At 47.3% G+C, this 27,926-nt stretch overlaps 11 protein-coding genes across 11 annotated transcripts; 2 read left to right on the forward strand and 9 right to left on the reverse strand.

Moving 5' to 3' along the window:
• Window positions 1-69: 69 nt before the first annotated feature.
• On the reverse strand, window positions 70-1,764 carry LOC136198552 (M protein, serotype 2.1-like). The gene is made up of 12 exons (XM_065988533.1): window positions 1,467-1,764; window positions 1,377-1,418; window positions 1,268-1,309; window positions 1,093-1,203; window positions 981-1,037; window positions 885-926; window positions 799-831; window positions 728-748; window positions 638-670; window positions 555-575; window positions 387-504; window positions 70-309 (listed from the first exon to the last, which is right to left on the reverse strand). Exons 5-12 carry the CDS (start codon window positions 1,023-1,025, stop codon window positions 227-229), a joined length of 396 nt encoding a protein of 131 aa, XP_065844605.1. The 5' UTR covers window positions 1,026-1,037; window positions 1,093-1,203; window positions 1,268-1,309; window positions 1,377-1,418; window positions 1,467-1,764; the 3' UTR covers window positions 70-226.
• Window positions 1,764-3,222, forward strand: LOC136198546 (MYG1 exonuclease-like). Its single transcript, XM_065988526.1, has 7 exons — window positions 1,764-1,789; window positions 1,840-2,082; window positions 2,136-2,366; window positions 2,423-2,504; window positions 2,561-2,683; window positions 2,763-2,944; window positions 3,003-3,222. The coding sequence occupies exons 1-7, from the start codon at window positions 1,785-1,787 to the stop codon at window positions 3,163-3,165; spliced, it is 1,029 nt and encodes a 342-aa protein (XP_065844598.1). The 5' UTR covers window positions 1,764-1,784; the 3' UTR covers window positions 3,166-3,222.
• On the reverse strand, window positions 3,060-4,571 carry LOC136198540 (tyrosine-protein kinase SRK3-like). The gene has a single exon (XM_065988519.1). It carries the CDS (start codon window positions 4,499-4,501, stop codon window positions 3,197-3,199), a length of 1,305 nt encoding a protein of 434 aa, XP_065844591.1. The 5' UTR covers window positions 4,502-4,571; the 3' UTR covers window positions 3,060-3,196.
• Window positions 4,572-4,703: 132 nt separating this feature from the next.
• Window positions 4,704-6,193, reverse strand: LOC136198549 (tetraspanin-9-like). Its single transcript, XM_065988530.1, has 9 exons — window positions 6,059-6,193; window positions 5,914-6,008; window positions 5,787-5,828; window positions 5,574-5,723; window positions 5,439-5,513; window positions 5,274-5,369; window positions 5,071-5,208; window positions 4,930-5,013; window positions 4,704-4,875 (listed from the first exon to the last, which is right to left on the reverse strand). The coding sequence occupies exons 2-9, from the start codon at window positions 5,983-5,985 to the stop codon at window positions 4,807-4,809; spliced, it is 726 nt and encodes a 241-aa protein (XP_065844602.1). The 5' UTR covers window positions 5,986-6,008; window positions 6,059-6,193; the 3' UTR covers window positions 4,704-4,806.
• Window positions 6,194-6,229: 36 nt separating this feature from the next.
• Window positions 6,230-9,069, reverse strand: LOC136198536 (1,4-alpha-glucan-branching enzyme-like). The gene is made up of 12 exons (XM_065988514.1): window positions 8,987-9,069; window positions 8,838-8,936; window positions 8,617-8,786; window positions 8,447-8,562; window positions 7,953-8,305; window positions 7,691-7,900; window positions 7,394-7,637; window positions 7,243-7,341; window positions 6,851-7,189; window positions 6,676-6,804; window positions 6,496-6,626; window positions 6,230-6,436 (listed from the first exon to the last, which is right to left on the reverse strand). Exons 1-12 carry the CDS (start codon window positions 8,992-8,994, stop codon window positions 6,268-6,270), a joined length of 2,067 nt encoding a protein of 688 aa, XP_065844586.1. The 5' UTR covers window positions 8,995-9,069; the 3' UTR covers window positions 6,230-6,267.
• An 18-nt stretch (window positions 9,070-9,087) lies between these two features.
• LOC136198551 (profilin-like) lies at window positions 9,088-9,816 on the reverse strand. The gene is made up of 2 exons (XM_065988532.1): window positions 9,592-9,816; window positions 9,088-9,544 (listed from the first exon to the last, which is right to left on the reverse strand). Exons 1-2 carry the CDS (start codon window positions 9,730-9,732, stop codon window positions 9,263-9,265), a joined length of 423 nt encoding a protein of 140 aa, XP_065844604.1. The 5' UTR covers window positions 9,733-9,816; the 3' UTR covers window positions 9,088-9,262.
• A 99-nt stretch (window positions 9,817-9,915) lies between these two features.
• On the reverse strand, window positions 9,916-13,827 carry LOC136198531 (uncharacterized). The gene is made up of 7 exons (XM_065988505.1): window positions 11,730-13,827; window positions 11,466-11,666; window positions 11,112-11,407; window positions 10,944-11,059; window positions 10,737-10,893; window positions 10,544-10,683; window positions 9,916-10,496 (listed from the first exon to the last, which is right to left on the reverse strand). Exons 1-7 carry the CDS (start codon window positions 13,813-13,815, stop codon window positions 10,016-10,018), a joined length of 3,477 nt encoding a protein of 1,158 aa, XP_065844577.1. The 5' UTR covers window positions 13,816-13,827; the 3' UTR covers window positions 9,916-10,015.
• A 36-nt stretch (window positions 13,828-13,863) lies between these two features.
• LOC136198541 (glucoside xylosyltransferase 1-like) lies at window positions 13,864-15,659 on the reverse strand. The gene is made up of 5 exons (XM_065988520.1): window positions 15,557-15,659; window positions 15,049-15,476; window positions 14,866-15,000; window positions 14,392-14,734; window positions 13,864-14,317 (listed from the first exon to the last, which is right to left on the reverse strand). The coding sequence occupies exons 2-5, from the start codon at window positions 15,445-15,447 to the stop codon at window positions 13,992-13,994; spliced, it is 1,203 nt and encodes a 400-aa protein (XP_065844592.1). The 5' UTR covers window positions 15,448-15,476; window positions 15,557-15,659; the 3' UTR covers window positions 13,864-13,991.
• A 104-nt stretch (window positions 15,660-15,763) lies between these two features.
• LOC136198662 (RUN domain-containing protein 1-like) lies at window positions 15,764-18,846 on the forward strand. Its single transcript, XM_065988666.1, has 18 exons — window positions 15,764-15,856; window positions 15,946-16,033; window positions 16,092-16,142; window positions 16,247-16,339; window positions 16,634-16,735; window positions 16,785-16,894; window positions 16,944-17,010; window positions 17,056-17,122; window positions 17,173-17,399; window positions 17,455-17,522; window positions 17,574-17,642; window positions 17,698-17,914; window positions 17,973-18,104; window positions 18,148-18,240; window positions 18,296-18,364; window positions 18,415-18,443; window positions 18,497-18,588; window positions 18,642-18,846. The coding sequence occupies exons 1-18, from the start codon at window positions 15,813-15,815 to the stop codon at window positions 18,758-18,760; spliced, it is 1,737 nt and encodes a 578-aa protein (XP_065844738.1). The 5' UTR covers window positions 15,764-15,812; the 3' UTR covers window positions 18,761-18,846.
• LOC136198533 (vacuolar protein sorting-associated protein 18 homolog) lies at window positions 18,731-24,507 on the reverse strand. Its single transcript, XM_065988509.1, has 27 exons — window positions 24,343-24,507; window positions 24,212-24,288; window positions 24,048-24,157; window positions 23,844-23,998; window positions 23,702-23,786; window positions 23,572-23,651; window positions 23,389-23,495; window positions 23,255-23,340; window positions 22,913-23,204; window positions 22,790-22,850; window positions 22,627-22,730; window positions 22,511-22,571; window positions 22,387-22,451; window positions 22,193-22,328; window positions 21,989-22,141; window positions 21,840-21,933; window positions 21,716-21,789; window positions 20,425-20,583; window positions 20,222-20,365; window positions 20,038-20,169; window positions 19,837-19,988; window positions 19,637-19,727; window positions 19,445-19,566; window positions 19,241-19,387; window positions 19,087-19,189; window positions 18,980-19,038; window positions 18,731-18,917 (listed from the first exon to the last, which is right to left on the reverse strand). The coding sequence occupies exons 1-27, from the start codon at window positions 24,445-24,447 to the stop codon at window positions 18,854-18,856; spliced, it is 3,018 nt and encodes a 1,005-aa protein (XP_065844581.1). The 5' UTR covers window positions 24,448-24,507; the 3' UTR covers window positions 18,731-18,853.
• Window positions 24,508-24,561: 54 nt separating this feature from the next.
• LOC136198535 (glutamate receptor 4-like) lies at window positions 24,562-27,907 on the reverse strand. The gene is made up of 12 exons (XM_065988513.1): window positions 27,717-27,907; window positions 27,545-27,661; window positions 27,275-27,484; window positions 27,067-27,209; window positions 26,906-26,965; window positions 26,715-26,843; window positions 26,552-26,656; window positions 26,394-26,498; window positions 26,183-26,332; window positions 25,918-26,127; window positions 24,750-25,850; window positions 24,562-24,701 (listed from the first exon to the last, which is right to left on the reverse strand). The coding sequence occupies exons 1-12, from the start codon at window positions 27,784-27,786 to the stop codon at window positions 24,660-24,662; spliced, it is 2,442 nt and encodes an 813-aa protein (XP_065844585.1). The 5' UTR covers window positions 27,787-27,907; the 3' UTR covers window positions 24,562-24,659.
• Between the last annotated feature and the right edge of the window lie 19 nt (window positions 27,908-27,926).

The following is a 27,926-nucleotide window of genomic DNA, read 5'->3' on the forward strand; positions in this document are numbered from 1 at the left end:
GGCAGCAGCCACATGTTTGATCACGTGTTACAAAAGATGCCTGTACCATAGATAGGAGAGAGAAGGCTATGCCTGTACAGTGTACTGCCTTTATTACTACTACCTTTACGGTGAATACCCCACTACAGTGCAAATATCCAGCCAAAATAGTTAAAAATGTTCTACAGTAGCCTGGGACTAGTAATAACTACAAAATGCTAAACTCTTAGTTAAAAAATTGTATCCCCTAACGGCTGCTGACTCCGCTGGTAGCGGATGTAGCGGAAGCAGCGGCAGCAGCTGTAGAATCATAAACACGGCGAAAAATTTCTAAAACAAAAAATGAATTACAGTATCTCGTATTTAGAAGACAAGACCCCATAGTTCTTCTCAATTAGAAAACATACCTCCACGCATTTTTTGAAGCTCCTCTTGAAGCTCCTTTTGAAGATCCTTTCGAATCTCCTCTTGAAGATCCTTTCGAATCTCCTCTTGAAGATTCTTTCGAAGCTCATGAAAATTGACCTTCATAGGAAATTTCCTTGACCTTTATACAACAGTCTTCATTTTCTTACTGCCCGCTGCTGATCATTAATCTGACAATTAAATTAGAAAATCTATTACGTCACATGTAAGAATCAAAGTACATAATCCTTACCTCCATCAATTTGCGCTCCGCTTTGTTCAGACGCTTTGACAATAGAAACAAATTAAAATAAATTTATAATTCCGCGGCCCAACAACCCACTTCATGAAGAATTTTATTCTCCTTTCAATGGTTTCAATTACATAATTATTCTCAGCATTAAACTGCCTAACCTCTCTCAGTGAAGCAATCCCGTCTTTGCTGCCCTATTCACATACAAAAGCAATGAATCAATACTTTCACAATTAGCTCATAAGACCTCCTCTAGTTGCAAATTCTTCTTCTTCAGCTCTTCAATTTTCTAAAAAGTGCAATGCTGCGCGTCAGCCAAAACGCAGATTTTGTTTTAATTAACCTCTTGAAAGATAACAAATCTTGCGTCCTCTTCAGATGAATACATTGTCCTCAATGACTAGAAGAATCAATACTTACTCTTTGCAAAATTGGTAAAACGCAGACAAGCTCACTAAAGCAAATTGCTAAAACAATCCCGTCGCATAAAAAAAGAATGACAGAATGACAGTCCGAGAATTCTGACTTGACTAAATCACCTGCTCCTGCTCCAATCCCTTGAGTTTCTATACAAACGTGCACATAATCAATGCGCCAATACCGATGAGAGTCCATTAAAGTAAAACTCACCCGCTCCAATTCTTGGGCTCTTTCTGTTGTAAGAGCGCAGATCTTTATAAGATGTTCACATAAAAATTAATAACCAGAATAAAATTATTCTCTAAAAAGTAAAACTCGCCCGCTCCAAATCTTGGACTCTTTCTGATGTAAGAGTGCAAATCTTTATAAGATACTCATATAAAAATTTGTGACCAATATAAAAATAAACCTTTTTTAATTCTTCGACTTTCATCAATAATCCCTCTGGGTCGGGTCTCTGCCACGATCAGACAAGGTACTAAAAGCCCCAGACTCTCCCCTCTTCATGGACTACACCGTACTGTACCCGGACTGTTGTACCCGCACAGCGAGCAGGTCGTGTGTCCCAATACAGAGAGTCTGCGGCAAGGAAAGGAACTTCTACAGACTTACGGGCGCCCCGGCCGTGAGGGGGGCGTAAGTTAGAGAAGGAAATCTGGTCGACATTCGTTCTTTTTTTCCGTGATTGCGCAGTGCGGACAGTAGACCGGGTGCGCATGCTTCCTGTATGAGGTTACCTCTTACGATTCTGACTTGCGAAGAATAGTTGCATAGCTGCTTAGGCTTTTTCGCAGGCTTGTTTCCATGGAAGTTGTCAAGAAGCCGAAAGTTGTGATAGGCACGCACGACGGCAAGTTCCATTGCGACGAAGCGTTGGCCTGCGGCATTCTTCGTCTTTTGCCGGAGTACAAGCACGCACAAATCTGTCGCTCTCGAGATCCACAAACGCTACAAAAATGCGACATCGTAGTGGACGTGGGCGGAATCTACGATCCACAGACTCACAGATACGATCATCACCAGAGGTGGTCATCGTTTCTGTAGTTTCAAATGCATTCAGAGCAATTAAATTCCCTAGGTCTTTTGATAGCACCATGAACTCGTTGAGACCTGAATTTCCGTGGAAAACAAAACTGAGCAGCGCCGGACTGGTGTACCTCCACTTCGGCGAAAGGGCTATTACTGAAATTCTCGGCCTCGAATCTCCCACTAACGACGTAGCAAAGATATACACTAAAGTATACGAAAACTTTATAGAGGAGATCGATGCAGTGGACAATGGTATTGATCAGTACGATGGCACCCCAAGGCAAACTCATAAGATCTTACTTCCAAAACTGCATGCAAATATTGATTTTTCAATAGATACAAAGTGACAACAACGATAGGATCGCGTGTTGGCGCTTTGAATCCAGCATGGAATGCCACCAAAGAGAAGGACCCAGATGTACGTACAGTTAAAAGTATCTGATATTTATATATGTACCTGTATTCTTTTTCTAGGCGCAGTTTGAGTTGGCCGTGAATCTCGTTGTTACGGAGTTCCAGGAGAGAGTCAAAGGTCTCCACAGTGTTTGGCTTCCTGCAAGAGATTTGGTCAAGGAAGCTATTGATGCTCGTTTTAAAGTATTGAAATAATCTCATAGAAAATTACTCACAGGGTCCATGAGTAACTTTTTCACTAACCTTTAGTTATTCCCTCTAGGTTGATTCTAGTGGGATGATCATTTCGTTCGATAAAGGGAGCTGCCCGTGGAAGGAGCACTTGTTTGAAATCGAACAGGAGATGGGCATAGTGGCAGAGATTAAGTTTGCACTCTATGAAGACGACAAGGGATCTTGGAGGGTCCAATGCGTCCCCAAGCATTCAAACTCATTCATCAATAGGTAAAAATTAAGAGCAAGTCTTTTTATCTTATTTCTTACCCCCTTGTATTATTGGTAGGCTCTCGTTGCGAGAAGAGTGGAAAGGATTGCGAGACGACGAACTCAGCAAAAAGGCCAATATTCCAGGATGCATATTCGTGCACTCGGGTCAATTCATCGGCGGAAACAAAACCCACGAAGGCGCCCTACAAATGGCAAGAGAAAGCCTCAAACACGAATGACAAAACTATACACATAGAGTAGACCTCCCAATTACAATGGCTCAACGTTCTTAACAATTTCGAGAGCACTCGGCCGTTGCCATGCCTCCCTCGCGCGACATCGATCGAACAGACTCGAAAGCTCGTAGCCGCACCAAACGGGCATGACCAACTCGCCGTGCGACGGCACGCGCCCCGTAACGACTTCCCACAGTAGAATACCCCAACTCCACACGTCCACCTTCTCGTCCGTTCGCTCGCGATACACCACTTCGGGCGCCGACCAGGCGGGCGTGTAGCCCGGCTGCGGCGTCATCAACGTATTCAATTTCGTACGCGCCAAACCGATGTCGGCGATCTTCGCGAGACAGCCCTCGCTCGTCGACGAGAGAAGAATGTTGGGACTCTTTAGATCGCGATGGACGACGGGCGGGTTCTTCGAGTGAAGATAGTGGAGTCCCGCCGCTATGCCGCGTACAATCGCGCGCCCGTGCCCCGTGCCGCCCCACTTGTATCGATCGCTATGCGACGAGCGCAGCGCGCTGAACAGATCCGTTTCCATGAGTTCGGTGACCATGAAGAGATTGTCCGGACGCGTGCAAGCGCCGTAGAATTGGACGATGTGACGATGACGCAGACAGGCGATGAGCGCAAGTTCGTCGCGAAATTGTTCCACGACGCTGGCGGAGACGCCTACCTTGAGACACTTGACGGCGACGGGATCGATGCCGTTCATGACGGCTCTGTAGACGACGCCGAATCCGCCTTGGCCTAGTTTCCACTCGAAGCCGTTCGCGCGTCGACTGATGACGATTGTCGACGGATCGAGTTCCCAGTCCGTTGCCATGGTAGCAATAGCCGGTTTTTCGACTACTCTTGGTGCCGCCGACGCGCGTAGAGGACGTCGCGGAGTGGCGCGCGGTAGTTTGAACGTCGGCAAGTCTTTCGATTTGGGACTTGGCTTTATTTTGGTGACGCCGTGAAAGTTGACGTCGTCATTTCTGACGTCATCGTCGACGTCAACTTCCATTTTTTCGCTTTCGTCTTCGTCGACGTCGTCGTCTTGACCGAAGAGACCTCGATATAGACGATATGGGGCTTGGAGAAGTGTGGCAAAGATTCCGCCTTCTTCTCCGCCTTCTCCGCCTTCTCCTCCGTCCGCTTCGGCTTCTGTCTTCTCTTTCTCGACTTGTTTCAACTGTTTCGGTTGCTTCTTGACTTCTTTCTTGCCTTTCAGCAATCGTTTCAGCTTCTTTCGATAGAGTTCGCGCGTGGAATCGTTTATTGGGCCCGGATTCTCGCCGAACGAGATGAGACGAGCTCGAAGCGTCGCGTCGTCGTCCGGCACGCCGTCCATTTCCAGCAAAACGGTGTCAGAGCTCGATGTAAAATTTAGTGCACGCGCGATCGATCCCGGATGCGGAAAACCGACTCTCTCGACTCGAGTACTCTCGTAGGCAGCTCTAGACTTACCTTTTAGCAGCATTCAGACCATTGCGTGCTCGAGGAAACAAGGAAACACGCACTAATTAATTAATTGACGTCAGCACGGATCCGGATACGAAAAACTACCAAATTCACTTCATACACACCGAAGAGAAAGACGTACCACGCAGAACATACAAAGACACAACAAGCGTCAACTCACACACAGCAGTATATTTAGACGACTTCATACTTGCCCTGCGAAATTGCGTGAGCCAAACCACAGCCAAGAATCACAGCAAGAAGCTAAAAAAAAAAACAATACAGAATTAAATTTATTAGAACGCGTTATGCCCGTACTTCGACAACAGCAACGCCGCCAGAAACGCCGGCAGCGGCAGGCCAATGACTCTGCACTGCTCCAATGGTCTCGTCATAGCAACCCTACAACGCGAGAGAATGCAACGTCGCCAATAAACATGCTATCGTCATAACTTATACCTTTGTGCGAATGTTGCTCGTGTCATTACTGCCGCATTCGAATGGACAGTTTGCAGTTTCGTCTATGCAGCAGCTCATTGGCACACTCATTCCACGATTGCACCAGTCGGTGTAGTTATTCGTTCCGCAGCATTTGGGCTAGCCAGAACACACAAAAAATCAACTCCTTTCGCGTCAAGCTCAACAATGACGTCAGAAGATACCCATTTGGATTGCATGCCGTCCCACACTTTTTTAGTTCCCGTTTCATTGTACTTTATCATGCTATCTAACATGGCGTCCTTCAATTTGGCCTCAATCTGGAGTATCATTTAATTAATAGATTAATTTTTCGGATTAAATAATTAGTGGCAGAGATCCAACGGAACCTGATTCTTGTAAACGACGACAAGAATGACGCCGACAATCGTCAGAATGAACATAATCGACATAAGAACCGCAAACTAAACAATGGCAATGTCGAAAACAGGCTTTTTTTTATTATTTCGTTTATCTAAACGTACGATGTACAAAAGGGGACGGTTTTGCCCGATAGCGCCGATGCATCCGAAAAAGGCGATCACGAAGATTATGCAGCCGACGGCGATGACGAGCGCCGGGCCGGACGTCCAGCTTTGATTGGGGTCGAGATTGAAGATGCTGCCGTATTTGTCCTGTAAAAGACGTAGGCGTGTCCATAGGGGCCCCCGACGAGGCGCTTCTTTTTTTTATCGTACCATTGCGATCGCTCCGACGACGATGAGAGCCAAGCCGAAGATCTGCGAGAAGTAAGGAAAGAGAGAGGGGAGTCGAGTCGAAACGAAAAGTCGGAGGCTTTCGCTATTTCCGCGTCATACACTGTACCCAGAAGACGAGATTGAAGAAGAAGATGAGGTACTTGCCGAATTTCCAGCCGCCTGACAGATCGACTCCCATTGTGAGATTTATTTGCTATGAACCTGCGAAAGAAAGGAGCTGAAAGCGAGTCTTTGAGCGGTTTCGTACTAACTCAAGGGGCACGCGGAAGAGTGAGACAACGCCGACAAAGTGATAGCGATGCGCAGGACGGTGACGTCAACGCTACTCTCTCTCATTGGGTCCAGCTCATTGGGTCATCGATCACGAGGCGATGTCATCTCGTGGTGTTCTGTGACGTCATGTTTCGACGAGGAGGAAAAAATGCCTCTGTCCAAAATCATCAATACAGTACGCAAAAATTCAAAAGTCAACGGGTGCTAAGACTAAAGCAACTCGATTTGGAATGTAAACCATTAGGGAATTCGGACGATCGTGCCAGGGCTTGGGCGACGTGAAAAAGTCCACGTTTTCGTCGACCCGATCGTGACCTTGAAATCGCTTGGAATCGCTATTCAAAACGATTTTGTATCTTGGAATTGAAAGAGAAAATGAAAGTGACGTCAACTTCTATTTCTAGCAAGCACTTACTTTCCTTCTTTCCAAGCGCCAATGCGATAGTCAGGGAAACTTTTCGTTGGATGAAAATTGAAGACAAAGACGAGAAGGCCTCGTTCGAACACTATCACCTTATCACCTTCGTGTTTGCAGCTAACAAACGTCTAGAAAAGACACTAATCAATTCTAATTCCTATGCGCTTGGGAGTGTACGTGATCAGCTGATAGAAAACGATGCGTTTCTTCCAACTGCATCATGGCCTTATCGAAATCCCTGAGAAATCGATATCGCAGCAACTCGTCGTCGACAAGACGCCATTGACGTCGAGCGTAGTGATAACTCTAATAAATACATATGAAAACATATCGCCTGTTATTGTTTATTTACCTCGTTATTTCCTTGCCGCGGAAAGTCGAGCCATTCCGGGTGACCGAATTCGTTACCTATGAACGTCAGATATCCTTCGCCGCCCAATCCCATCGTCACAAGACGAATCATCTTATGTAAGGCTAATCCCCGATCAATGCACATGGTTAGAGGACTCGTTACGCTCATATTGTGATACATTTCCGCATCCATGAGCCAAAAAGCTATCGTCTTGTCACCAACCAGAGCCTGATCGTGGCTCTCCGCGTACGCAATAGCTTTTTCCATGTAACGACGATTGCTCAACGTGTGAACAAGCTCTCCCATATTCCAATCGTCGTCTTGAACTTCCTTCAATACCTGCGATTGAATCCCAATTGGCAAATACAAATAAAACTTTACATATATCTCACCTTGATCCATCGATCAGGTATAGCCATGGCAAGTCGGAAATCAAACCCTATTCCCCCTTCATCAACGGGTCGACACAACGTAGGCATTCCAGACACATCCTAGAGACACTCCTTATCAAAAGACTTAGCGTGGTATACTGTATAAGATAACCTCTGCTATAGTAATGCATTCAGGATACAGCGTGTGCAACATGTGATTAGCGAGGGTCAGATAGACGAGCGTCTCGCCGTCCGTGTTACCGCTGAAATACTCGTTGTAGTCTCCACTAAAGCCGTAGCTGAGCCCGTGATGATGATAGAGCATCGACGTGATCCCGTCGAAACGGAACCCATCAAACTGATACTCGTCCATGTACCAGCGCAAATTCGACAAGAGAAAACGCAATACCTCCCACCTAGAGAGCGAGAACAACGTAGAATTCTTAGATTAATATTATGGATTTTATACTGGTTATAATCAAATAGTCGGCTATCCCAGAGAGTGTGCTCGCCTCGGCTGCCTGAGTGAAAGTAGCAGCTGTCCGTGCCGTCGAACAGGTTCAATCCGTCGAGCACGTTTTTCGACGCGTGACTGTGCACGATATCTAATAGGAGAAAGATGCCGTGGGCGTGGGCTCGATCCACCAGATATTTCAGTTCTTCTGGCGTTCCATAGCGACTAGATGTGCGACGTTATTACAAGGATCCGTGCTCTACATGATTACTCATACCTTGAAATGGCAAAGAAACTAGTCACCTGATAGCCGAAGCTCGCGTAGTAGACGTGCTCCATGACGGCCATCAGTTGAATGCAATTGTAGCCCAAGTCGGCTATTCGAGGTATCACGTGATCGGCGAAATGAACGTACGACGCCACTTTGGGTTCGTCGGACGAGATGCCCACGTGGGCCTCGTAGATTCGAGGCGATTTGGGCTGCTTTGGTTTGGAATGTTGCCATGCATAGGGATCGGGGGAATCCCAGTGGATGCTGTCGAATATGGGCTTCTCGCCGAGACGCGCAACGCGTCGACTCCACGGCGAAATGCGATCGAGCAATTCGCCGTGATGAGTCTCAATGACGACCTGGAAGAATAGGCAAGACTTTCTAATCAAGCAATAGACAAGTGTACCGCATTAGCATATGGCATTTTGGGTAACTGCTTAAGTTCGCCATGCAGATCTCATAGTGAACTGACACTGACCCTTACAATGAATTGAACTTACCTTTACTACACTATTGTGTGGAATGGGACGTCGGCCGTCAGCCGTCGGCGGTAGAGACAACTCCCACACGCCAAACGGTTTCTTCTGATAGGGCAGCGCTGTACGATTCCAGCCATCTAGTGACCGAAGAATTGCTCTCCCCGCCCCCCTCTAGAAATCCCTCCCCTTACTAAAGTCTCCAGTCAAATAGACGGTCTTTGCACCGGGGGCCCATTCCCTGCACACGTAGCCTCCGTCGGGAGTCCGATTGATACCGTAGTACTCGTATCCTTTCGAGAAAGCGTCGAGACTGCCCTCGTTCGCTTCGATTTCGCTTTTCTTTTGCGCGAATCGTTCGTACCTGGGCGACACGACATCGCGCGCGACAAGGCGAACGCGATTCTTTTCTCACCGTCGAGCGATTTCGTTCGCGTGAAGTCGAAGATAGCCGTCGCGTTGGAGCAATTCTTCGAATCGTGGCGGATTCATCTTCGCTATGCAAGATAGTGCGCTAAAAACGTTCGAAAAGATTCGATTTAGTCGAGAACTTCTCCTATTCACATCGCCATCTGCGTCTCGATCGTCAATTTCACGGCATCATTGAAAGGAAAAAGCACCGACACGTCCGACCCCAAAGGGGGGCCCCAGCCACAAAAACACAGTCCGCTTACTCTTTCTATCCACTGAACGCATAACGCAAGCACACAAAAACTACCGGTACAGCAAAAACTCGACAGTTAATCGCATAGAATAAGATTGCACAGACGAGAAAAAGAACACAACAAAAAAAAGTGTACTCTACCCGAAAAGTCTTCCGCATCCGCGGCGCGCACACGCTCACATATTCATTCCTTCCAAGTAATCCGCTATAACGGAAACGGCTTTATTGCAGCTGCCCTGTTGACTTCCTTCGGGGCAGTGCGCTATAACGATCGCCGTCTTCGAACTCTGAAGCGTAACGGAACCGTGCTCTTTCTTTTTCGCTAGGACAACTTTCTGGTCTTCCTCTCGAAGAAATTGATACTTAATTCCTGCGAGATGAACGCCGCCCGCCATAAAGGGGGTGAAATCTTTCGATTTGAACGCCTTGGCGACGTTCGCCGCTTCGGCTGGCGAGATCTAGAGGCCTATATCACGTGACCGACGACTGAAGTCTCTCTTCGTACCTTGAATGCGTTCGCGTGTCCGTCCGTCGTCCATTTGGCTCCGCCGTCGAGGCCAATGATGCAGGCCTTGTCGACGTTAAGCGAACCCGATGAGTCTTTCGATTGGGCGACGAGGTTATCGAGGTAAGAGTCCCAGCTCATGGTCTTGGTCGGCGATCGAACTGAGAAGGAGACAAATGGCGAGACGAAGGAACTCAGTAAGCACGTGCTTCGCGAAGAGTCGAAACGCACGCGCGGATATCAATCTTCTCCCCCATATAAGGCGTAACCGAAATATAAGACTCACAAATTGGAAGAGCGACTTTGTTTTGATACGTGCGAAAGTACTGTAAAATATCACTCGGTTACAGGAGCATATACTGTACATTACGTAAAAAATTTAAATCATGTGTTTTGTCGACCAATATCAATATAGTATTTCATTTTATAAAGTGGTTTCTTTTTCTCCGCTCGTGCTCGTTCGCGTCCAACCGTAGTTAACATAGAAGGGGTTTTCCTTATCGATTTCTCTCATGTCCAACGACTCTTCGATGGTAAATATCTCCGCGCATACCGTTCGACTTACATAAGAGGGAACGATTTGGGCTTCCGAAGTCACGCAGTTCACATAATCGATTCCAGAATATCGAGATTCTTCGTTGACGTAATCGTGAAAATCGCTCAAAGGTCGCGGCCTTTTGTACCATTCTTCGGCACTGATGTCTTCATTGCCTTCTCTTTGTAAATGATCATACGAGTAGTCAGGTACATCGATGCCATCATTTTCCGTGTTAATAGAAACGGCTGTGTCGCCGCAACGACCTCCTCTCAATTGACCGGCGCATCTCTCGAGCTCTCTTATTATGACGTCGAAAGAAGGTCTATCAGAATATTCTCCTTGCCAAGTCAACGCCATGACGTTGTATCTAAAAAACCAGTTACATGAGAGCGTTCTAAGTTTTAGGTGTAATACATTTTGTCGTGGCAGTCATAAGGCTTAGCCATTCTTTTCCCCTTTAGCAAATATTCGACCAAACCATCTGAACTATATATTCCACGATACGGCCTCTGCCCGTACGTCATAATTTCCCAAAGGGTAATACCGTAAGACCACTATGGAAATCATATATGCAATACACCCCCCAAATTGATCTGAGTCTACTTACGACGTCGGAAGCAGTTGAAAACGCTCTCTCTATCAAACTTTCAATAGCCATCCACATGAAGGGAAGACAGATGTTCTTTTTCTGTCTGTAGATGACTCCTTCGAGCGATCGCGCTAGTCCAAAGTCTCCCACCATGACTCGCCTACCGTCATCAACCCTGAAAGAGAGAAAGTTTCAAAACGTGCAGTACAAAAAGGATTATATTACATGCAATTTCTTGCAGCCAAATCTCGATGGACAATTCTCTGCTCGGACAAATACAGCATGCCGCGAGCCACTTGAAGAGCCAGATCAATTTGATTGAGAACGGGATGAGGGAAGAACTAATAAGAGCCTAAATGCACGAGCCCCTTAATCTAATACAAAAATCTTTACCTCGCTATGCATTGGCTGGCCGGGTCTTCCTTCCATCAGATACCGCTTCAAATCGCCTCTCGCCATATAAGGCAAAACGCACACCGGCACGACACCGGACTCGCTTTCTTGATCGACGGGTCGGCCGTAGCCGATTCCAATCAAACGCATCACGTTGGGATGATCAAAGTCTTTCATGCGAAGACCCTCTTTGAGAAAGTCTTCCAATTCTTCGTGACTGAACGAGCCGCGTATCGTCTTGACGGCGACCGACGTTTCGCCGTCCAAGGTGCCTCGAAAAACTTGGCCAAAATTTCCTGCAGACAAAAACTGAATAATAATAATAGTAACGTTATTTGCTAGTCAATTTGTTACCTCCGCCTATGTAGACACCTATCATGAGACGCTCGGGTTTTATGAAGACGGGCTTCACCTCTTTGATAAGTTCGCGATCGCTGATTTGAAAAGGAAATTGTCGAGAGCCCAACGTTCCTCCTTTGTCCATGCCCGCTCCCCAGTCCCCGGGCTTTTTATTTTTAATTCTCATCGACCCGGCATACTTATTCGACCAGATATCTAAAGAAAAGAATACTTGCTGTTGAAAAATCGAATAGAGAGATATCTGCATCATTGACTTACCGGCTGTTCTTGCTAACATCATCTCCTGAAGTGGATTAATCAATTCGATTTGTATGGGAACCTCTTTTGTCAGACAGTTATAGCAGTGACGAACGAAGACGACCAGACTCGCCGTCAGAGCGGCAATATAAAAAAGAGGAAACGACGCGAGTACGACGAGAAGATAATGTCTCGTTTTGCAGTCATAGACGGCCAGGTAGATCACGTTGAGACAGAGATGAACGGCGGCGCTCACAAAGAGAACGACTCTCGTGCTCTTCGTGTGGTATTGATACTCGAAGCTATCGTGAATGGGAAGCGGTTTGACGAGCGCAAACAGCGCCGTCACGAAGCCGAGCGCCGACGAGTACGCGTGACTGACGTAGAAGAGAGCGCCGTCGCCGTCGCACGAGTCGACGAACGACGTAACGGTCGCCAAGGCGATTTGAACGCCGGAAAATATGAGAAAAAGAGCGACGAGCGCGACGAAGCGAAATGCGACGAGCGACGGCTTCGCCGCACGTCCGACGCCCGGACCGAGAATTTTGACCCGATGCGATATGACGGCGACGGCGACGGCGGAAAAAATGATCGACGTCAGCACGACGACGACGAAATCGGTCGTCACTCCGTTGCCATGGTCGCATCGATCGAGCGGAAGAAGGCGGACGGCGGTGAGAACGGCGGAAACGACGATACCGACGACGGAGACGAGTATGAGAAATTCGACGTAAATAAAACGATAGACGGTGGGAAGTAGATTGCGATTCAGAAGAAGTCCGATTGTCGATGCGAGGAGACAAAGGAACGCGATGACCGGCACGACAATGAATAATATCGCGACGATTTTCGACGCCGCGCAATCGCTCTCAATCGAAACCGACCGACCGACGATAGGCGATCGAGCGACGACAATAAAATCGCCTCGATTGCGCGCATCCGGAACGAGAGAAACGAGATTAAATCGGCGCGGATGTGGACGAAAGGTGACGGCGACGTCGTCGGGATCCTCGACGAAACGAATGCCGCCTTCGGTGAGCGCGACGACGGCGGATCGATTCAGCGTTCGCTTGTCGCGCAGACGAGCGGCGGCGCGAACCGCTTCGCCCATTACGTACGAATCGATTTCGGCGACGAGCGAACCGTCGTTCGACGCGAGACTTCGATCGCAATTCGTCTCGCAGTCGTCGCCGTAGATTTCGCGTCGAAGCGAGACGAGCGATTTCGAGTGACGTTCGGGCGCGTCGAAGTGTTCGTTGAGCGACTTTCGTTCGCCGACGTGCGCTTCGACTTTCCAAACGCGCGGCTGCTGTCGCTGCTGCTGCGCCACCGTCTTGGAAAAATAATCCCACGCGGTAGTAGTAACTTCGTCGTCGTTGTCATCGTCTTCTCCCCATAGTCCACCGATAACCCAATCGTAATCAATCGCCGAAAGGCGATCTGCGTCGAATTGACGAAATAATTTAATCGCCGTCTCTTTCGCCGTCAAGAGCACGATTCCCGCGTCGTCGAATCGCTTTAGAAGCGTCGCCGTGCCGTTGACGTCGGTGACGACGACGTCGCGCGGCAGAACGAGACTGCCGTCGTTCGTATCCACGGCGACGACGTACGAAACGGCGGCATTCGCGGGCGCAATTCGGCCCCCCAACCGATTCATAAACAGGCGGAAGTCTCTCAAGTTATCCAACCCGCATTCGTCGCCACTAACGATCACAACCGCACGTTTCCACGACGACGACGCGAGGACAAGATCGACCGCCGCCGCCGCTTGGGCACGACACGAAAGACGAATGGAGAAAAAAGCCGCGAGACGATCGCCTTCTTCGAATAGCGACAGACCCGTCGTTCTGCCGCACGATCCTCGCACGGCGTACCCGTATTTTCCGACCGTTTCCGGGTTCTCGTTTAGTTCGGTGACGCGATAGAGAAACGCTTCGGCGGCGCGCAGTCCGGCGAGCGCGGCGCTCGCCGATCGACGTTCGCTGCAAATCGGCACGACCGCTTCCATCGCGATTTCACCGCCGGCGTCGTAGTAGACCAAGCTTTCGTTTAGACGCGATCGAACGGTCGAAACGATAGCGAAAACGATCAAAAATCGCTCTAACATCGTGACTCTAACTAAAGAGGAGACGAAACGAAACGGGGGCAAAAATAATCGAGGCAATCGCGTAACGTCCTTTATATACCGCGAAGAAAGACGTACGATAGACGACGGGAGCTAGGCAACGGAAAAAAAGGAGCCCCATTGGAGAACCAATTAAATTAGACCTAATTAGTATAGCTCTAGACCGATCCCGCCAGGACCGCGTCGTCTATTCCCGCTAGAAATCCATCTACTACCTCGCCGCAACCCGATTTCGTTCGATGTCGCGGCAAAATGTCGTGCAACGTGCGCTTGACGCTCGTCGTCAAATCGTCGCCGAATCGATAGGCGTCGAAGGCGTCGTAGAGCGCGTTGAACACTTGGAGATTCTTTTCCTTGTTGTTGTGAAATAGTTGCCGATTGCCGTGGACCATGTAGACGCGTTTCTCCGCGCCGGGGCACGCGTTCTTGTATCGGCAATGGTCCGGTCGAAAGTTCCACTCGCACGGATAAAGGTAGAGTTGATCTGCGAAAAAGGAAAATTCGCGCACGTCATTAGTTAATTAATTAATCGTTATTCGCAGCAATACTTTTACATACCCGGATGAAAATGAAATATGACGTTGATTAGATCCTGATCGCCCCACGTGATTTTCGACTTGTATTCTTTGTAGTATTTTATGACTTTCTCCTCCCAGCGCGTCTTTCGAAGACGCGTGAGATTCATGAGCATGATGCCCGAATTGACGCCGAGGGGACCGTAGTAGGGATGCCGAGCGAAGCGGTTGTACCAGCCCGTCGCGCGGTCTTCGCCTTCGGGAGCGAGCGCGGCGGCGTGCGTCGAATTGAATTGCGCAAAATGGGACCAGAGTCGTTCGACGGGGGTGAGGAAGAGGATGTCCGTGTCGAGATAGATCAGGGAGTCTACGTCTTTCAGGAGGGACTATGGGGAGGGAATTTGCGCATTAGTTTCAACGTTCTAGTGAGGTATAGAAATATTGAGGCCCAGACTATACTATACATCGGGTTGTTGCTGTGGCAACAGTCTCGAACATTGGGGGTCATGTCTCTTACTGGAAGAAAGAGCCGTTGGGTTGCGCACAGTTTGAATATCTTCTTCCACTCTTCCGCGTTCTGACTTTCCGGAAACGTAATAGGATGGATGTCGTAGCCAATTCGGCCTCCCTTTACGTCCGGCCACGTATCGAGCTAGACGCGCGTTCTTTTTCAATTTTTTTCAGCATTATGACGGCTCACTTCATTCTTTAGTTCGACTTTGACGTGATCTTCGGCGAAGAGGTGATAGAAAAGACGCGATTTTGAAAACATTGCGGCAGTTTTGAGCAATACGAGTGTTTCCTTTCCGCGATCGCCGCACGCGACGACGGAAAGGCGAATTGGACTCTCTCGACTCGACTTCGAACTATCGACCTTATCCGCCTCGAGTGTTATATCTTCTTTTCGGTCTTCTTTTCGTTTTTCCTCCTTCTTTTCGGGCGGGAAAAGAACGGGGTCCCACAGATCGCCCATTAGCTCGACGTGCGGATCTCGAGCGACTGCATGCCGATTGGATGACGACCACGGCTTGAAGAGGATGAGAACAGCGAGGGCGATGATGGAAAGCGAGGCTATCGTCACTCTCGCAACGAATCTCATATTCCCTCGTACGCAGATGGGCGCACGTTCTGCGCGTATACATATCGAACGAAAATTTTCGTGAACGAACAATAATTTTTAGGATGCGATTTTTTTCTGTCTCCTTCACCTCTTCAGTGGGGCAACCTCTGTATGCACAGGAAAACCTCTAACTCACGGGCACTTCTCGAAGTGTCTAGAAAAAAATCCCACTACTTTGCATATTTTTGAAAAGCTTTATAACGACTCCCAGCGACTTATAAGATGAGACTACAAGTCTCAACAATTTGAAGGCGTAAATTCCTGAGCTAATTGGAGGCGTTCCCTAAAGCACGCACCTGATTCATCCTCAGTTTTCTTTGTCCTAAAGACGAGTTTGTCGTCAAATGGCAACCTTATCGGAGTTGTCCGAGCCAGAGGCTCCGCAAGGGTAAGTCCTGGGGGTCAAGTTCGCCCATCTACGCAATGAACACTCGAAATCTACGCACGCGAACCGGAAGTCAGTGTACGTTACTCTAGCGACGAACTGGAACGACTTCAGCAACTCGAAGCGGAGCAGGCCGAATTGAATTCGTCCCTTCTCGCTCTCACGACTCACTTCGCTCAGGCAAAATAAACAATTTCGAAGATAGACTTCGAATAGCAAAGCGGATGAATCTTCTCAGGTCCAATTCAGATTGAAGCAGATCATTAGCGCTGACTCCGATCAGAAAGAGGTCAGAATCAGACCGATCCACTAACGGGTTCCTCGCGTCGAGCGACGTGTTCGTGGCCGCGCTCATCTGGCACTTACCCGCCCCCTTTTTTCTATTTCTCATAGGAGCTCCTTAGGGAATTGGAACAGTTCGCGTTTCAGGGGTGCCGCGATCCTGCTGGATCGCCCATGAAAACCCCGGGCGCTTCTAAGCACACGGTAAGGATAATATTACAGTAGAAAGGGGAAGCTAAGGAAGCGTCGTGTCCGGATGACCCATACCTGTAGAACGACGCGTCGTTTGCATCCTTCTATGTAGTCTAGTACCGCGCGAAGGTCGGATAAAAGGGCGTGAAGCCGCCGTCGTTAGGATGCCTTGCTTATCTTCTAAAAGAGGGCTCTCGCTAGTTTAGAGCGAAAAAGAGATCTAATTGTCTATAGGCGGCTAGCTTTGAGACTCATAGGGGTGTCCAAATTATAGCGTTTACCTTCTCATGTAAATGTGTGTGATAGGATGTTGAAAAGTGCAAGGAGCGACTAGAGCGGCAATCAGCTAAGCAGCAAGAGCTGATGGCCCAGCTACAACTGCAGCTCGAGGACCTTGAAAAATATTCTGTACCTATAACTGATTGGGTTCTACTATCTCTACCTTCGTTTTGTTCAGGAAAGTGAGTCCGGGGCGGATTCGGGAGAATTGTCCTTGAAGCAGAAGTACGTTATTGATCAATTAAAACACCGGCTTGATTTGAAGTTTGATGACATTGAGTCAATGGAGTAAGAGATCGCAGTCGCCGTATTCTCCGCGACATAGTATTTCGTCCAGCGCTGAAGAATTGAAGCAGACGGTGGACGACGCTGTTGGAAAAGTCACACAGCCAGCCAAATCAAAAGTAGATTCGTTCAGTCCAAAAGACTTACTATTTTCCTACGGTTAGGAGCGAATTATCGATCAACTACGAATGCAAGTTTCTGATCTGGAAAGATACATCGCTTTTCTCCAAGGCAATAATTTGAGCCTCAAACCTTTTACTCATAAAGATACTTTTTATTAGCGAGTGAACAAAATCCCAATCAGAGACCGCCACCCGATTCTCCTTCCCGCGATTCTCCTCGCCATTCTACCCCATTACCATCATCAGCAGATGCTATAGATGAAGAAGAAAAAACTAAAGAACCCAAAGAAAAGAGGGGAAGTGGACTGTACGTTCCATCTGCAGCTCGAGCACAAAACCAGAAGTCGACTCTCAGTCTTCTGCTAAAGGAGAAGCGTCGCATGCAAGTACGGTATCAACAGAATCAAGCAATGTACCTCCCTGACGTCTACCGCTGTCTAGACTGCTCGCAGTGGTGTTCTCACGATTATGAGAAAATCTCTATCTGTGATGCAAATGTTTGCAGCAAAGTGAGCAAAAAAAACCAACAGAGAAATCCTTAACCCAACGCTTGCACGTAGCCAACTCGGGGTATCAGGAGAAAGTCTCGTTGCAATGCCCAAAAAGCAAAAACGCGCGCCCTTAGACAAGTAGGTCCCAAATCGAAACCCATTCAAAGCACATATACACGACTCTATCTCAAAGGGACGCGTTGACTAACTTAAAACGCGCAGTGGATGCAGTCATCGAAGCGCACGCCACTCAAATCCCAGAATTCGAACCAATGCCACTAAGCGAACTGTACACGGAAACAGAAGGGAAAGTCGAACTAGGCAAACCGATCGGAACGAAACTAGATCGCGTCGTGCGTCGCCAGCTTGGCGGCGCCCTTTCAACTCTTTTCCGTCACGGAATGAATGAGGTTTTTGTGAGGGATACAAGAATTTTCGTTTACGTTGTACGTTTTTTATATTTGTCAGCCAACTGACGATTCTTGGTTCGATTACTCCCTTGGCTGCTTTTGCAAGTCGTCAATGCAAATAGCAGCTGCACCCAGAGCCGACCCCTGGAGATTATTTATCCAGTACTACGATATGAAGGCACGTACAAACGCCCCTAAATTAATAAATCAAAAAATCGGTTTTTGACTTTTAGAAAGGGGAGAAATACAACAAGACAAACGCAAGAAAACTCAGCGATTCTTTTGGCTTAGACATAGAAGGCGGCATTCCTGTCACAGCCAAACAAGTAGACTTTTTTTATGCTGAGAGCGTTGGGCGAGGTTTTTACTTTCGACTCTTAGTCGCTTCTAAGTGCCATACATATTATTCGAGAAACTCACGACCCGCTGAAACGCAGCGGCGACACACAGGTTAGCTAAAGCTAATCTCACAACACAGTTACCCCAACATTGACTTTTAGTTTCGGTCTCTCATTTGCGGAGGATTAAAGTGAGAAAAAAAATGCGCCCCGCTTCTGTAGCACATCATAATTCTGTTTCTAGTGAAGGAAAACTCGGGAAGTGGTGCGAAATTATCGCCAACTGTAAACCGCTCATAGAGAAAAACTACTACCCATGGAGCTACATTTGCACAGGTACCATCGAAGAATTACAACCAAAACGCTCTATTCTTTCTACCCTCGTTCAGGTTTTGGCGAAGCTATTCACCAGTTGGATCGACTAAAGGAAATTCCGTTTTCCCTACTACTTAATAAGCCTATTCTGAAATTGACCGAGTTTAACCACGTCTTTAGTGATCCCGTATAAAAAGACTAGAGACTCAACTATGTTTAAAACATACAAAGAGATTGATTTCAGGGTAGAAAAAAAAAACGGCAGCAACGCGCTCATCTCACTTGTCTATGCCCAACTGTCAATTTCCTCGTCGTATTCGTTGTGAGGAACAAATGGCTGATCGATCGTTCTGGGCAAGGGAAAAGACTCTCTATTACTAGTAGGTCTAGTGTGAAATTTCGTACAACTAACGTGATCATCATTTCACCGCAATACAAACACTCCGATGCTATGAGCTCGTCGAGATCAGACTAGTGGTGAAAACTCTCTATGCTACCTCCTTAATTTAGAGAACGTACCTTCAAGGATTGATAATGAGCTGCCATGGAGACTGGCTCCATCTCCATGGGAGCTCTGGGAACGCCGAGACCCAGTTGGCGTAGAAGGTCTTGCAGTTTAGCCCTAAAGAGACAGACCGGTGCATTCGTGGATGTCGCCTCTCGTCTTTAGCACCTTCTCCTCGGAAGAAGATGGTGGGATACTTCGGACGCAAGGCAATCGACGTGAAAGACGTGATTGCAGGGAAAGACGTAGAACTCTCGAGTGACGAGAGGAAAGGAGCAGACCTCGCACTTCTTCTGAGCGGCAACGACGCGCGACCTGATTCACGAGGTGACGTCCACAAACAGACTATTGGCTTTTCTATTATCTAGATACTTCTTCCTCGTTTCCTGGATGTCCTTTCGTATTTGCTCGCCACTCTCGGTCGCCTGCTGCATTTCGGTCTTTAGCGTTTCGATGTTCTCGTTGTACTCTTGAAGCGACAAGCAGATGACGTCCTTAGAAAGAAAAGAAACCCCCGCACTTTATAATACAGAACTTCGTCTCTCGTCCAATGACGTCCCACACCTTGAAGTCGTCAATAGTAACAAAGTTTGGAAAGAACGGGAGAACGTCCTCGATTTTCAAAAGTTCACATTCAGCAAGCAGCTGCCGAGCTCTAAGAATACCGGCGTCAATTTCTGAACCTCTTGGAGAGTATTTTGGGTGATTGGGTAATTTGAATAACTTGGTTTGAAAGACAAGGGCGCGATACTACTACTACTTACGCTGACACGTCGTCTTTGTCTGACGCCTCGATTACGTGCCGCGCTATCATGAGCCACAGTTTCTTCTTTAGCATTCCGTCCTCTTCGTCGCTCGGCTCGTCGCTTTCGTCCGGTTTATTGGCGTTAATCCTCGCCAAATCAACGTCTTTGATCTATAAGACACAGGTCGGACAACGTACCAGTGCGAAAATAAGTGCGTGCCTCAAGAGCAAGCTGCACGGCCTCCTCATATAATTCCATAGCGGAATAGAGATGAACGCAGGCCGTCGTGTGGTTGTTCTCCGCGCAAAGGCGCAGTGCGTACTTCAGATCGAACGACGGTTTCTTTCCGGTCTTGAACTCGCGTTGTCACATATGGAGGAGGAAGAGGAAATACTATACTCACCTCACAAGCACGTTTTACGAAACTTAAGACGGGTCTTTCGTCTTGTATTTGCGCGTAAAGCGAGAGCAAATAGTTGTGAATGGCCTCTTCTGTCGTCTTGAGATGTTCAACGCAATATTCAAGGTATCGTATGCCTTGATGATCCTTGGAGGAAAGAGATACCATAATTATTTCTTTTCGTTTCCACAACGACGTGTTTTTACTTTAACATCTATGGTCCCTTTCTGGCCATACTGAACCAGAGCTGGAATCAGCTCGCAAGGATCCAATGCGCCTTTCTGCTTCATCCAAGCCGAGACGGTTCTCTCCGGCTCGTGTTGAATGAGAACGGGACTGAACTTATAATACAATTTAGGATTGCCCTGAAAAGATACCCAAATTCAGACATTTCGAATGGAGAACTGAAACGTTGGGGTCCCAAAGCGTCTACAGTAAAAAGTCTCCGTGAAATGATGCTATAGCGGCCACAACTCCTACAGTACCGTTCAAAGATCAAAACTGATGATAGTACATTGAAAAGTCAACTGAGGCCCCCTTTGAAGAAGCGCGTCGTTTGACCGTTAGAAGGTCAAAAAACGCGTCTCTTTCACGTAGCAAATTTTTAAAAAATTAAAAAGGTTACGACACTTGATACAAACCACACGGAAGACGGTGCTATGGAGGTTTATCCGGTATCAGAGGTATCTCACAGGCGCAGAGGAACTAATGACTAGGAAGGCCGAAGCCGTCAAGTGAGGAGAGTGACCAGCCACCGGGCCATGATGGTCAAACCCTTGGAGAGCGTTTCCAACTCCCTTCTATCCTAGCCAAGAGCTCATGCTCCTGCTACTGATAGGTATATGGAAACGCTGGGTATATACATGTATATAACAACCCTGCCTGGGTCACTTCCACTGCAGCTATTCACCACAAAAAGTGCGCTGATTGAACTAAAACCACTCTCAATCGGCCGCAAATACGTTTCTGACCACAACCGCGAATGAATTTTGTCGCAAATCAATGTAGAAACGCGAAAAAACGAAAATAAAACGCGTTCCACGTACGCAAAACACGCCCTGTCACGCTACACATGACGTCAGTTGTAAGACGCATGACAAAATGGTCTATACGAGCAAGTAGAGGCGAAAAATCAGCCGCGAAGTAAATTGGAGATCTATTCTAAAGACATTCAGTCGCTATTTGGACGCGAAAAGCGAACGGATACGAAGAAACGGCAATGCGCTCGGTCAGCAAAATCTAGGTGACATATGGCGCCTCTATAACGGGCAGCAAAACGTGCGCTACACTCTAACTGACGATCAGGGCTACGCTTTTAGTTCTAACGATTCTCCGCCTAGCTAAGTCAGCTTCCATTGACGATAGGTACCTTTTGTACGCTCAAACGGTCTACATTACGGCTGCAATTCGGCAAATAACTGGACTCCCCGTGTATAACGTCACTACTACTACTATCTCTTCGTTCATTCATTGCAAATGGCCCAAGAGATTCCATACCTGTCTGGCTAAGATATCCAAGGCCTCGGCGTAGCCTTCTTGCTGGACGTAATACGATATGACTTTCTCGTAATCTAAAACCCCCGCCATCTCCTCTAAACGCTGAAAAAAGCGAACTCCTGACCCTTCATGAGCCGAGCGAAATAGACGAGGTCCTCCTCGTCGCCGTGACTGGCAAGCAATTCGTAAGCAACGTGCTTGTTTTCCTCCAAAAGTGTCTGAGAATCATTATCTTCTCCCAAGCAATAATTTCCTAGTCCCTAGTTTACACACCATTACTCTTGAATCTTCCAAAAATCCTCTAAATTCGTCTCGCATCATGTCAAATTTGGATTTCTGTCGGTCGCCTTCTTCCTTCAGAGTGCCGAGCTGATTCAAATAGATTTCCATGAGCCACGTAGATATCATGGTCAATTGGGTTTTATCCTGAGAAGCTAAGCTGTACAAAAACAACGTCAGATCAATATTCTAGGAGACCTGCGACTTGAGGGACTCCATCTTTGCGTAGAGATACGACATGAGCGCTTCTTGCGTGCTCAAATTGATGAACTTTAACGCGACTTCTTCGAACGATCTCTGCGTTCTGGCAAATAGTTTGGCCGACTTGTCATACCTAAGAGAAAAAACCCTTCCCAATGCTATATAAAGAAAATCCTACACCTAAAAACAACTTCTTCGCTTTGAATAATTCTTCGGCTTCTTCCGTCAAAACCAGATCGAGATGAGCTTCATTACCCTGAGAGAAAATCGTAGCTCTAAACGATTATTTCTCCTCAAGATAGATTGGGAAAGTACCTGGGCAAATTGTCTCGCTTTTTCGAAATCTCGTTTATCCAGATAAATCCTCCAAACGTCTCTATACGCATACATACGTTTAAAGTTCCCCCACTGAATCAGACAGCATTTCTCACCTGCTCTCGTTGTTCACTTTGTATCGAAAAACGAAAGAATCCGAGAAAAGAAATATCTCGTTTTGCGATACGTCGACAGTGAACCCCCTCAAAAGCCCATGATGCTACGACAGCAAAGAACTGCCACTACAAACCACGTCACAAAACCGACGTACCACCCTACCCTATAATTAACGTTTTCACTATAGACAGCCGTTTCGTTCAGAGTACAAATACCCTCAACCCTAATACATACCCCGCGCACTCAGTCAAATCATAGACAAAGTTCCCTCCCTCTTTTCCATACCTATCTCTATAAGCGACGAGCAGATGAAATGTCGTCAGTACCGCGCCTACGGCCGCGTTGTCGATCACGCGCGGCGCGCTGCCGCTTGCGTGATCGCCAAGGCGACTGCTGTACTGAAGCAAACTGCACGCCGTTGCGACGGCCGGATTGGCGAAGTCGAGGCTGCCGTGGTAGACGCCGGGGCCAGCGGACCAGGCGAATTTCGATGGACATCGCTGGCCTTTTGGGTAGTAGAACGTGAGATCTCCCGTCGGGGAGAAGTTGGGGTTGCAGGGAAGTTCGAGAAAGCCGGCTGTTGAGCTCGGTGAAAGAGCGTAGGAGGGAGGAGTGCGTGCAACGAACCTGGTTCTGCTTCGTACGGAAGAAAAACTCCGCTGAGAATTGGAGGTTCGGCGGACGTTGAAAAACCAGTGAATTGATATAATCGACTAATAGAACGAACTTAATTTTGTGTAAGGAAGGAGGCGGTGGCTTGCCGGCGAGTTGTAGCCATTATGAAGTATTTGTCTCCGGATGTCGGGTTATACGGAAACAATTCGAAATGGAGACCCGTGATGGCTTCTTTCTCATCCAAATAATAAAGCTTAAAAAAAAACAAAAAATGAGTGAGCCAATCAATACAAGCAAGTGATAACAAAACTACAGGATAGACTCTCTACCTGCTTCCAATACTTTTCGACTTCGCCTTGACCAAGAAATTTTGCTTCCTGGGGTTCAATCACAGCCTCAATGATGCAACCTTGACGAATAAACAATATTTCCATAGAAACTCCCTTGTCTCCATGGTACCTTTGCTCGATCCAATCAGGATTTCCTTAGTCGACTGTTCATCGACCTGACTCCGATTCCAAGCAACCGATTCAATCAGAACTCCCTATGAAATTACTTGAGATTGCGAACGAAAAAAAGAAGAAGATCGGATTAGGATTACTTTTCCTCGTTGAAGTGGTCGCGCTTTTTGCATGTCTCTCGCAAGGTAGAAATTCTCCTGCGATTCCATGCTGACGAGGAGGTGACGTCCCGTCGGATCGAGGAAGATTTTGTGCACGACGACGTCTTCGGACCTTTTCCCCCCAATTTGAATTTCTATTTCGACGATGCATTTCGTGTAGATTCGTTTCTTTGCTATTTTCACCGTCTTGTCGTCCCGATTTCATGTCGATTCGAAGAACGCAATTCGAATTTTCGTACGAAAGACCCAGAAAATTGTTCTGGACGACGACTTGAGCTATTTTCGATCTCGGTCTGAGATCGCGAGAATTCGATTCGCTTTTTGCTGCGAATGGGAACGCGCTTGACCTGAAATCGACTTGCTTTCGTTTGAATACTGGCGTTGTGTCTCCTTTTCGCGTGTCAATAAAGCCCGTCGATGCGATCTTGCACGGAGAACGATCGCGGTCCTCAAAGGAAGCCCCGCTCGATCTTCTTACCTGCGAGTCTGAACCAGCAGCAAAAGGCGGTTGCCGTTCGGCCGTCGATGACGGCAGAGACGTCGTGCCCATACTTTGCGCCTCGTACTGCTCGAAGAGAGACATTCTCTCGTATCCGGGACCGTCTATTACGTCTATGGTCTGACGGACACACCACCAGAGATATAAAAGAGACACCACGTGGTAATTTGAATTTGTGCCCCCCTGCGTCAGGTCTCATTTTCAATTGCGACTTTTATATTGGGAGCGGGCGAGGCATATCTCAGCAGTGCTAATACAACGAACTGCGAGCAAAAGCAATAAATGTTACTGATTAGTTAGATCACCATGTCATTGTCTTTTTCAACTTTATCACTTGCCTGCCAGAGAGACACTTAATTATTTGGACTAATAAGCCATGAACTTACGTTTTTTTTCTGCGGCGGCTCCTCTTCAGATCTTGGCACTCTTGGGTTGAAAGAGCCACCCCTGAAGTTGAACGTGAACCTGTGAAACAGAGCTACCAAAATGGCGAGAGCGATGCCCACAGCCAGCAAAATAAACACGCCGACCATATTGGTCACGTCCACCTGTCCGGTATCCGACAATGTAGGTCCGCTATCGCACTCGGCCGCATCGAACCAATCGGCCGAAAACTGTTCAATGTTCCCGCGATCGCGAATCTTTAGTATTTCTATCGAAAATCGATCGCGATATGACATACCCTTTGGCATGACAATGCCGTATCCATGTCTGTTGAAACTTCGTCCAAGCACTCGAGTGCTGCACGGTCTCTTGGTGGTAAGATATTGCAGTGTTGGCGCGTCCCAGATGAAAACGTAATCTTCGCCTGTGGGTAGAATTCCTGACCCAGCTCGCCTTACGCCCTCCAAACTGGTATCGACCATCGCACTGGGTGTATTGTTCATAAACCTTCCCATCGTTTTGTAAGTGCGAATTGGGGAATTGGCGAAGAAGGTCTCGATGGCCGAGCCTTTCACTGTGCCGTAGGGAACCTGAACCTGAGCTGCTAGGTCGTCGATAGATGATATGCCCATTGGAATACGATGAAAAGTGAGAAAAGCGGCCAAATTTGCCGTGTACGTTGCCACGAGGATCATGACGAAGAAATACCAAATGCCGATAAGAATTTTAGCTGGAAGAAACGTGGCTCCCTCTGATCCCTGCTGCATTGCGGTCGTGAAGAAAAACCAAACCGATTCGTATAGTTTGTAACGAAATTGAAAACGCCCGCGACGATTTTCATGAAGATCGCGAGTCTCTTGCAAGCTCGCTGGGGTAATCATCTGGAGAAGAGGCAAAGTTATACTAGAAACAAAGATGAAGACGATAGCAAGAATCCACAGGCGTGGGGACAAAGGATCAAGAAATGCAAAGTAAGTTGCAGTTATCGGATGAGGCTTTGAAGACATGAGCATGAGTCCGGAATCCATCCAAGGTTTCGTGAAGTCGACGTGCCTCTGACGATTAGACGTGATCATTATGGGTGCGACAGCTAAATCGACTCTCTAGTGGGTCGGAAAGAAGAGCGCGTATTGATTTAATTAAACTTGAATGCTTTCTCTAGCCTCTTACGCAGTGCACAACTTCGCCTAACATTCCTCCCGGATCTTCTACCTCCGTTGTGGGAAAATCTCCGTACGTTCCGTCGGGAGAAAGTTCAAATGTGTATGTGAAAGGAAAACCCGTTGCACCCATATTCTCTTTGAGCAGCTCCATCATGTCCACGAGAAATCCCGTGTACTGGGAAGTCGAGTTCTTGTTGTAAAACAAGAACGGCGGTTCCTAATAGTACATATTGTATACAGACATCAAATATTTTCTTTCTGAGCACGCTTGCCTCGATTGTTACAACACGAAAGTGATACGAGCCATTTACTGGAGCTACTGGTTGACACTCTACGATGTCTCGCCTGCTCCGCTTTCGCGAATACGTTTTGAGATCTTTATCGCTGAACATCACGAGCTTACCACCATTGTATACACCAGCCTTAATTAATTAATTAAAATCCACCTTCCATCCCCCATACGATCTAAATGTAAATTCCTACCTTATTGAGAGTGTCGCTCAAACTAAATATATTGTATTGATCATAAGTTCTGCCTTTGAGGTAGCTGTCAAACCGAATGGGGCCCCCAGCAGTTAGACCATCAAGCTTCATTGTTAAGCATCAATGGATAGACAGTAGAGGATCTCTTCTGCGCCTACCTTTTGGGCTTGATTTCTGATAGCCTGGAGAGTGAGATTTGATGCGTTCATCTCAATAAGATGACTTAGGAGAAGAAGTCCGTCGTGCAGATACACAGCGCTAGGCTAATTACAAAAGTGAAAACTTAGCTTTGCCTCAATTAACATAAAGAAGCGAGCTGACCAAGATCTCCTTAGAAAACGAATTGACAAGCCATTCATAAATCGTAGCATTCTGAGAGAAGCTTTTTGTCATTCCGAAGAGGTGCACACCAGATGGGAAAAGTTCCTTAGGACTGTTTTGAAGCAAAAGCTACATATGGAAATAAAACCAGCGCTGCTGGCTATAAGAATCCGCTCCCCAAGCTTCATTACCCTTTTGGTAACATATTCCGTGAATATCCAAGAATTTGAACCTTTCCACTCCGACAGAGCCTAGTAGAACAAAATGTGAATTGCGCAGAATTTCACAGCGGAGAGAAAAGGACAAAACTATCTTGACCTTCCCCCTCCAAGTCTAAGAATATCTAACTAACTGATTTTAATCTCTCAAAACAGGTGCTAGTTGAGCAGTGAACGACTATGACATCACTCTCGCTTTTACGTCTGCTCCAACGCGTTTTGGTCGTCAAACGTCGGATCACAAACACGTCGAAATCCGGAAGTTGGGACAAGGTGTCTTGGAGCAAAAAGAACAAAAAGACTTAACCAGTATATGCTTTGATTCAAGGCCCATACTAGTACCATCTGTCCACAGTTCCAGCCACTGCCAACCGTTCTGCGTGACTACTTCTTTCGCAACGTTCAATTGGCTCTCGACCGAGTGTCCCATCCCGATAAGCGTGCGAGAATATTCGAATGCGAGTACCGGCGCCGTAGCTGTCGCCACCGGGAAGATTGTTTGTGGCAAACATTTAGGGGTAAGATGTATGGAGTTCGTCAGTTCGTAAGAGACTTGTTAAAGAGAGCTGATTTAGGCGAGCGTGCCAACTACAAATTTACACGATCTCGAACCTTCGTGGCAGCCTTTCGCTTTGCCGACAACGGTGATGTTTTCCACTGACGGATTCTTCTCGTGAATGCTCCTGACGATGGCTTCCAAAAAAGGCTCGGAAAGAAGGTCTGCGTCATCTGTACCCCCAAAAAATCTTGCCCTATTATCCCCCAGAGCTAGGAGTGTACTTACTTGCAGAAAAAGAGCCTTCAAGAGGGTTTATAAGAAAGAGAAAACCAAAGAGCCTTGCTACGAAGAACATCCCCGACGGTCTGCTTTTGGGGCTTGAAAGCGACTAACTGTTTGTTCAGGAACGGTACATCAACTTTAGTACAGTCTACTGACGTCAGGAACACGTTGTTACATCGTTAGAGACAGAAATAGAGCTACGAATAAACGACG

This window comes from Oscarella lobularis, chromosome 19 (genome assembly GCF_947507565.1).
Source record: "Oscarella lobularis chromosome 19, ooOscLobu1.1, whole genome shotgun sequence".
Taxonomy (NCBI): domain Eukaryota; kingdom Metazoa; phylum Porifera; class Homoscleromorpha; order Homosclerophorida; family Oscarellidae; genus Oscarella; species Oscarella lobularis.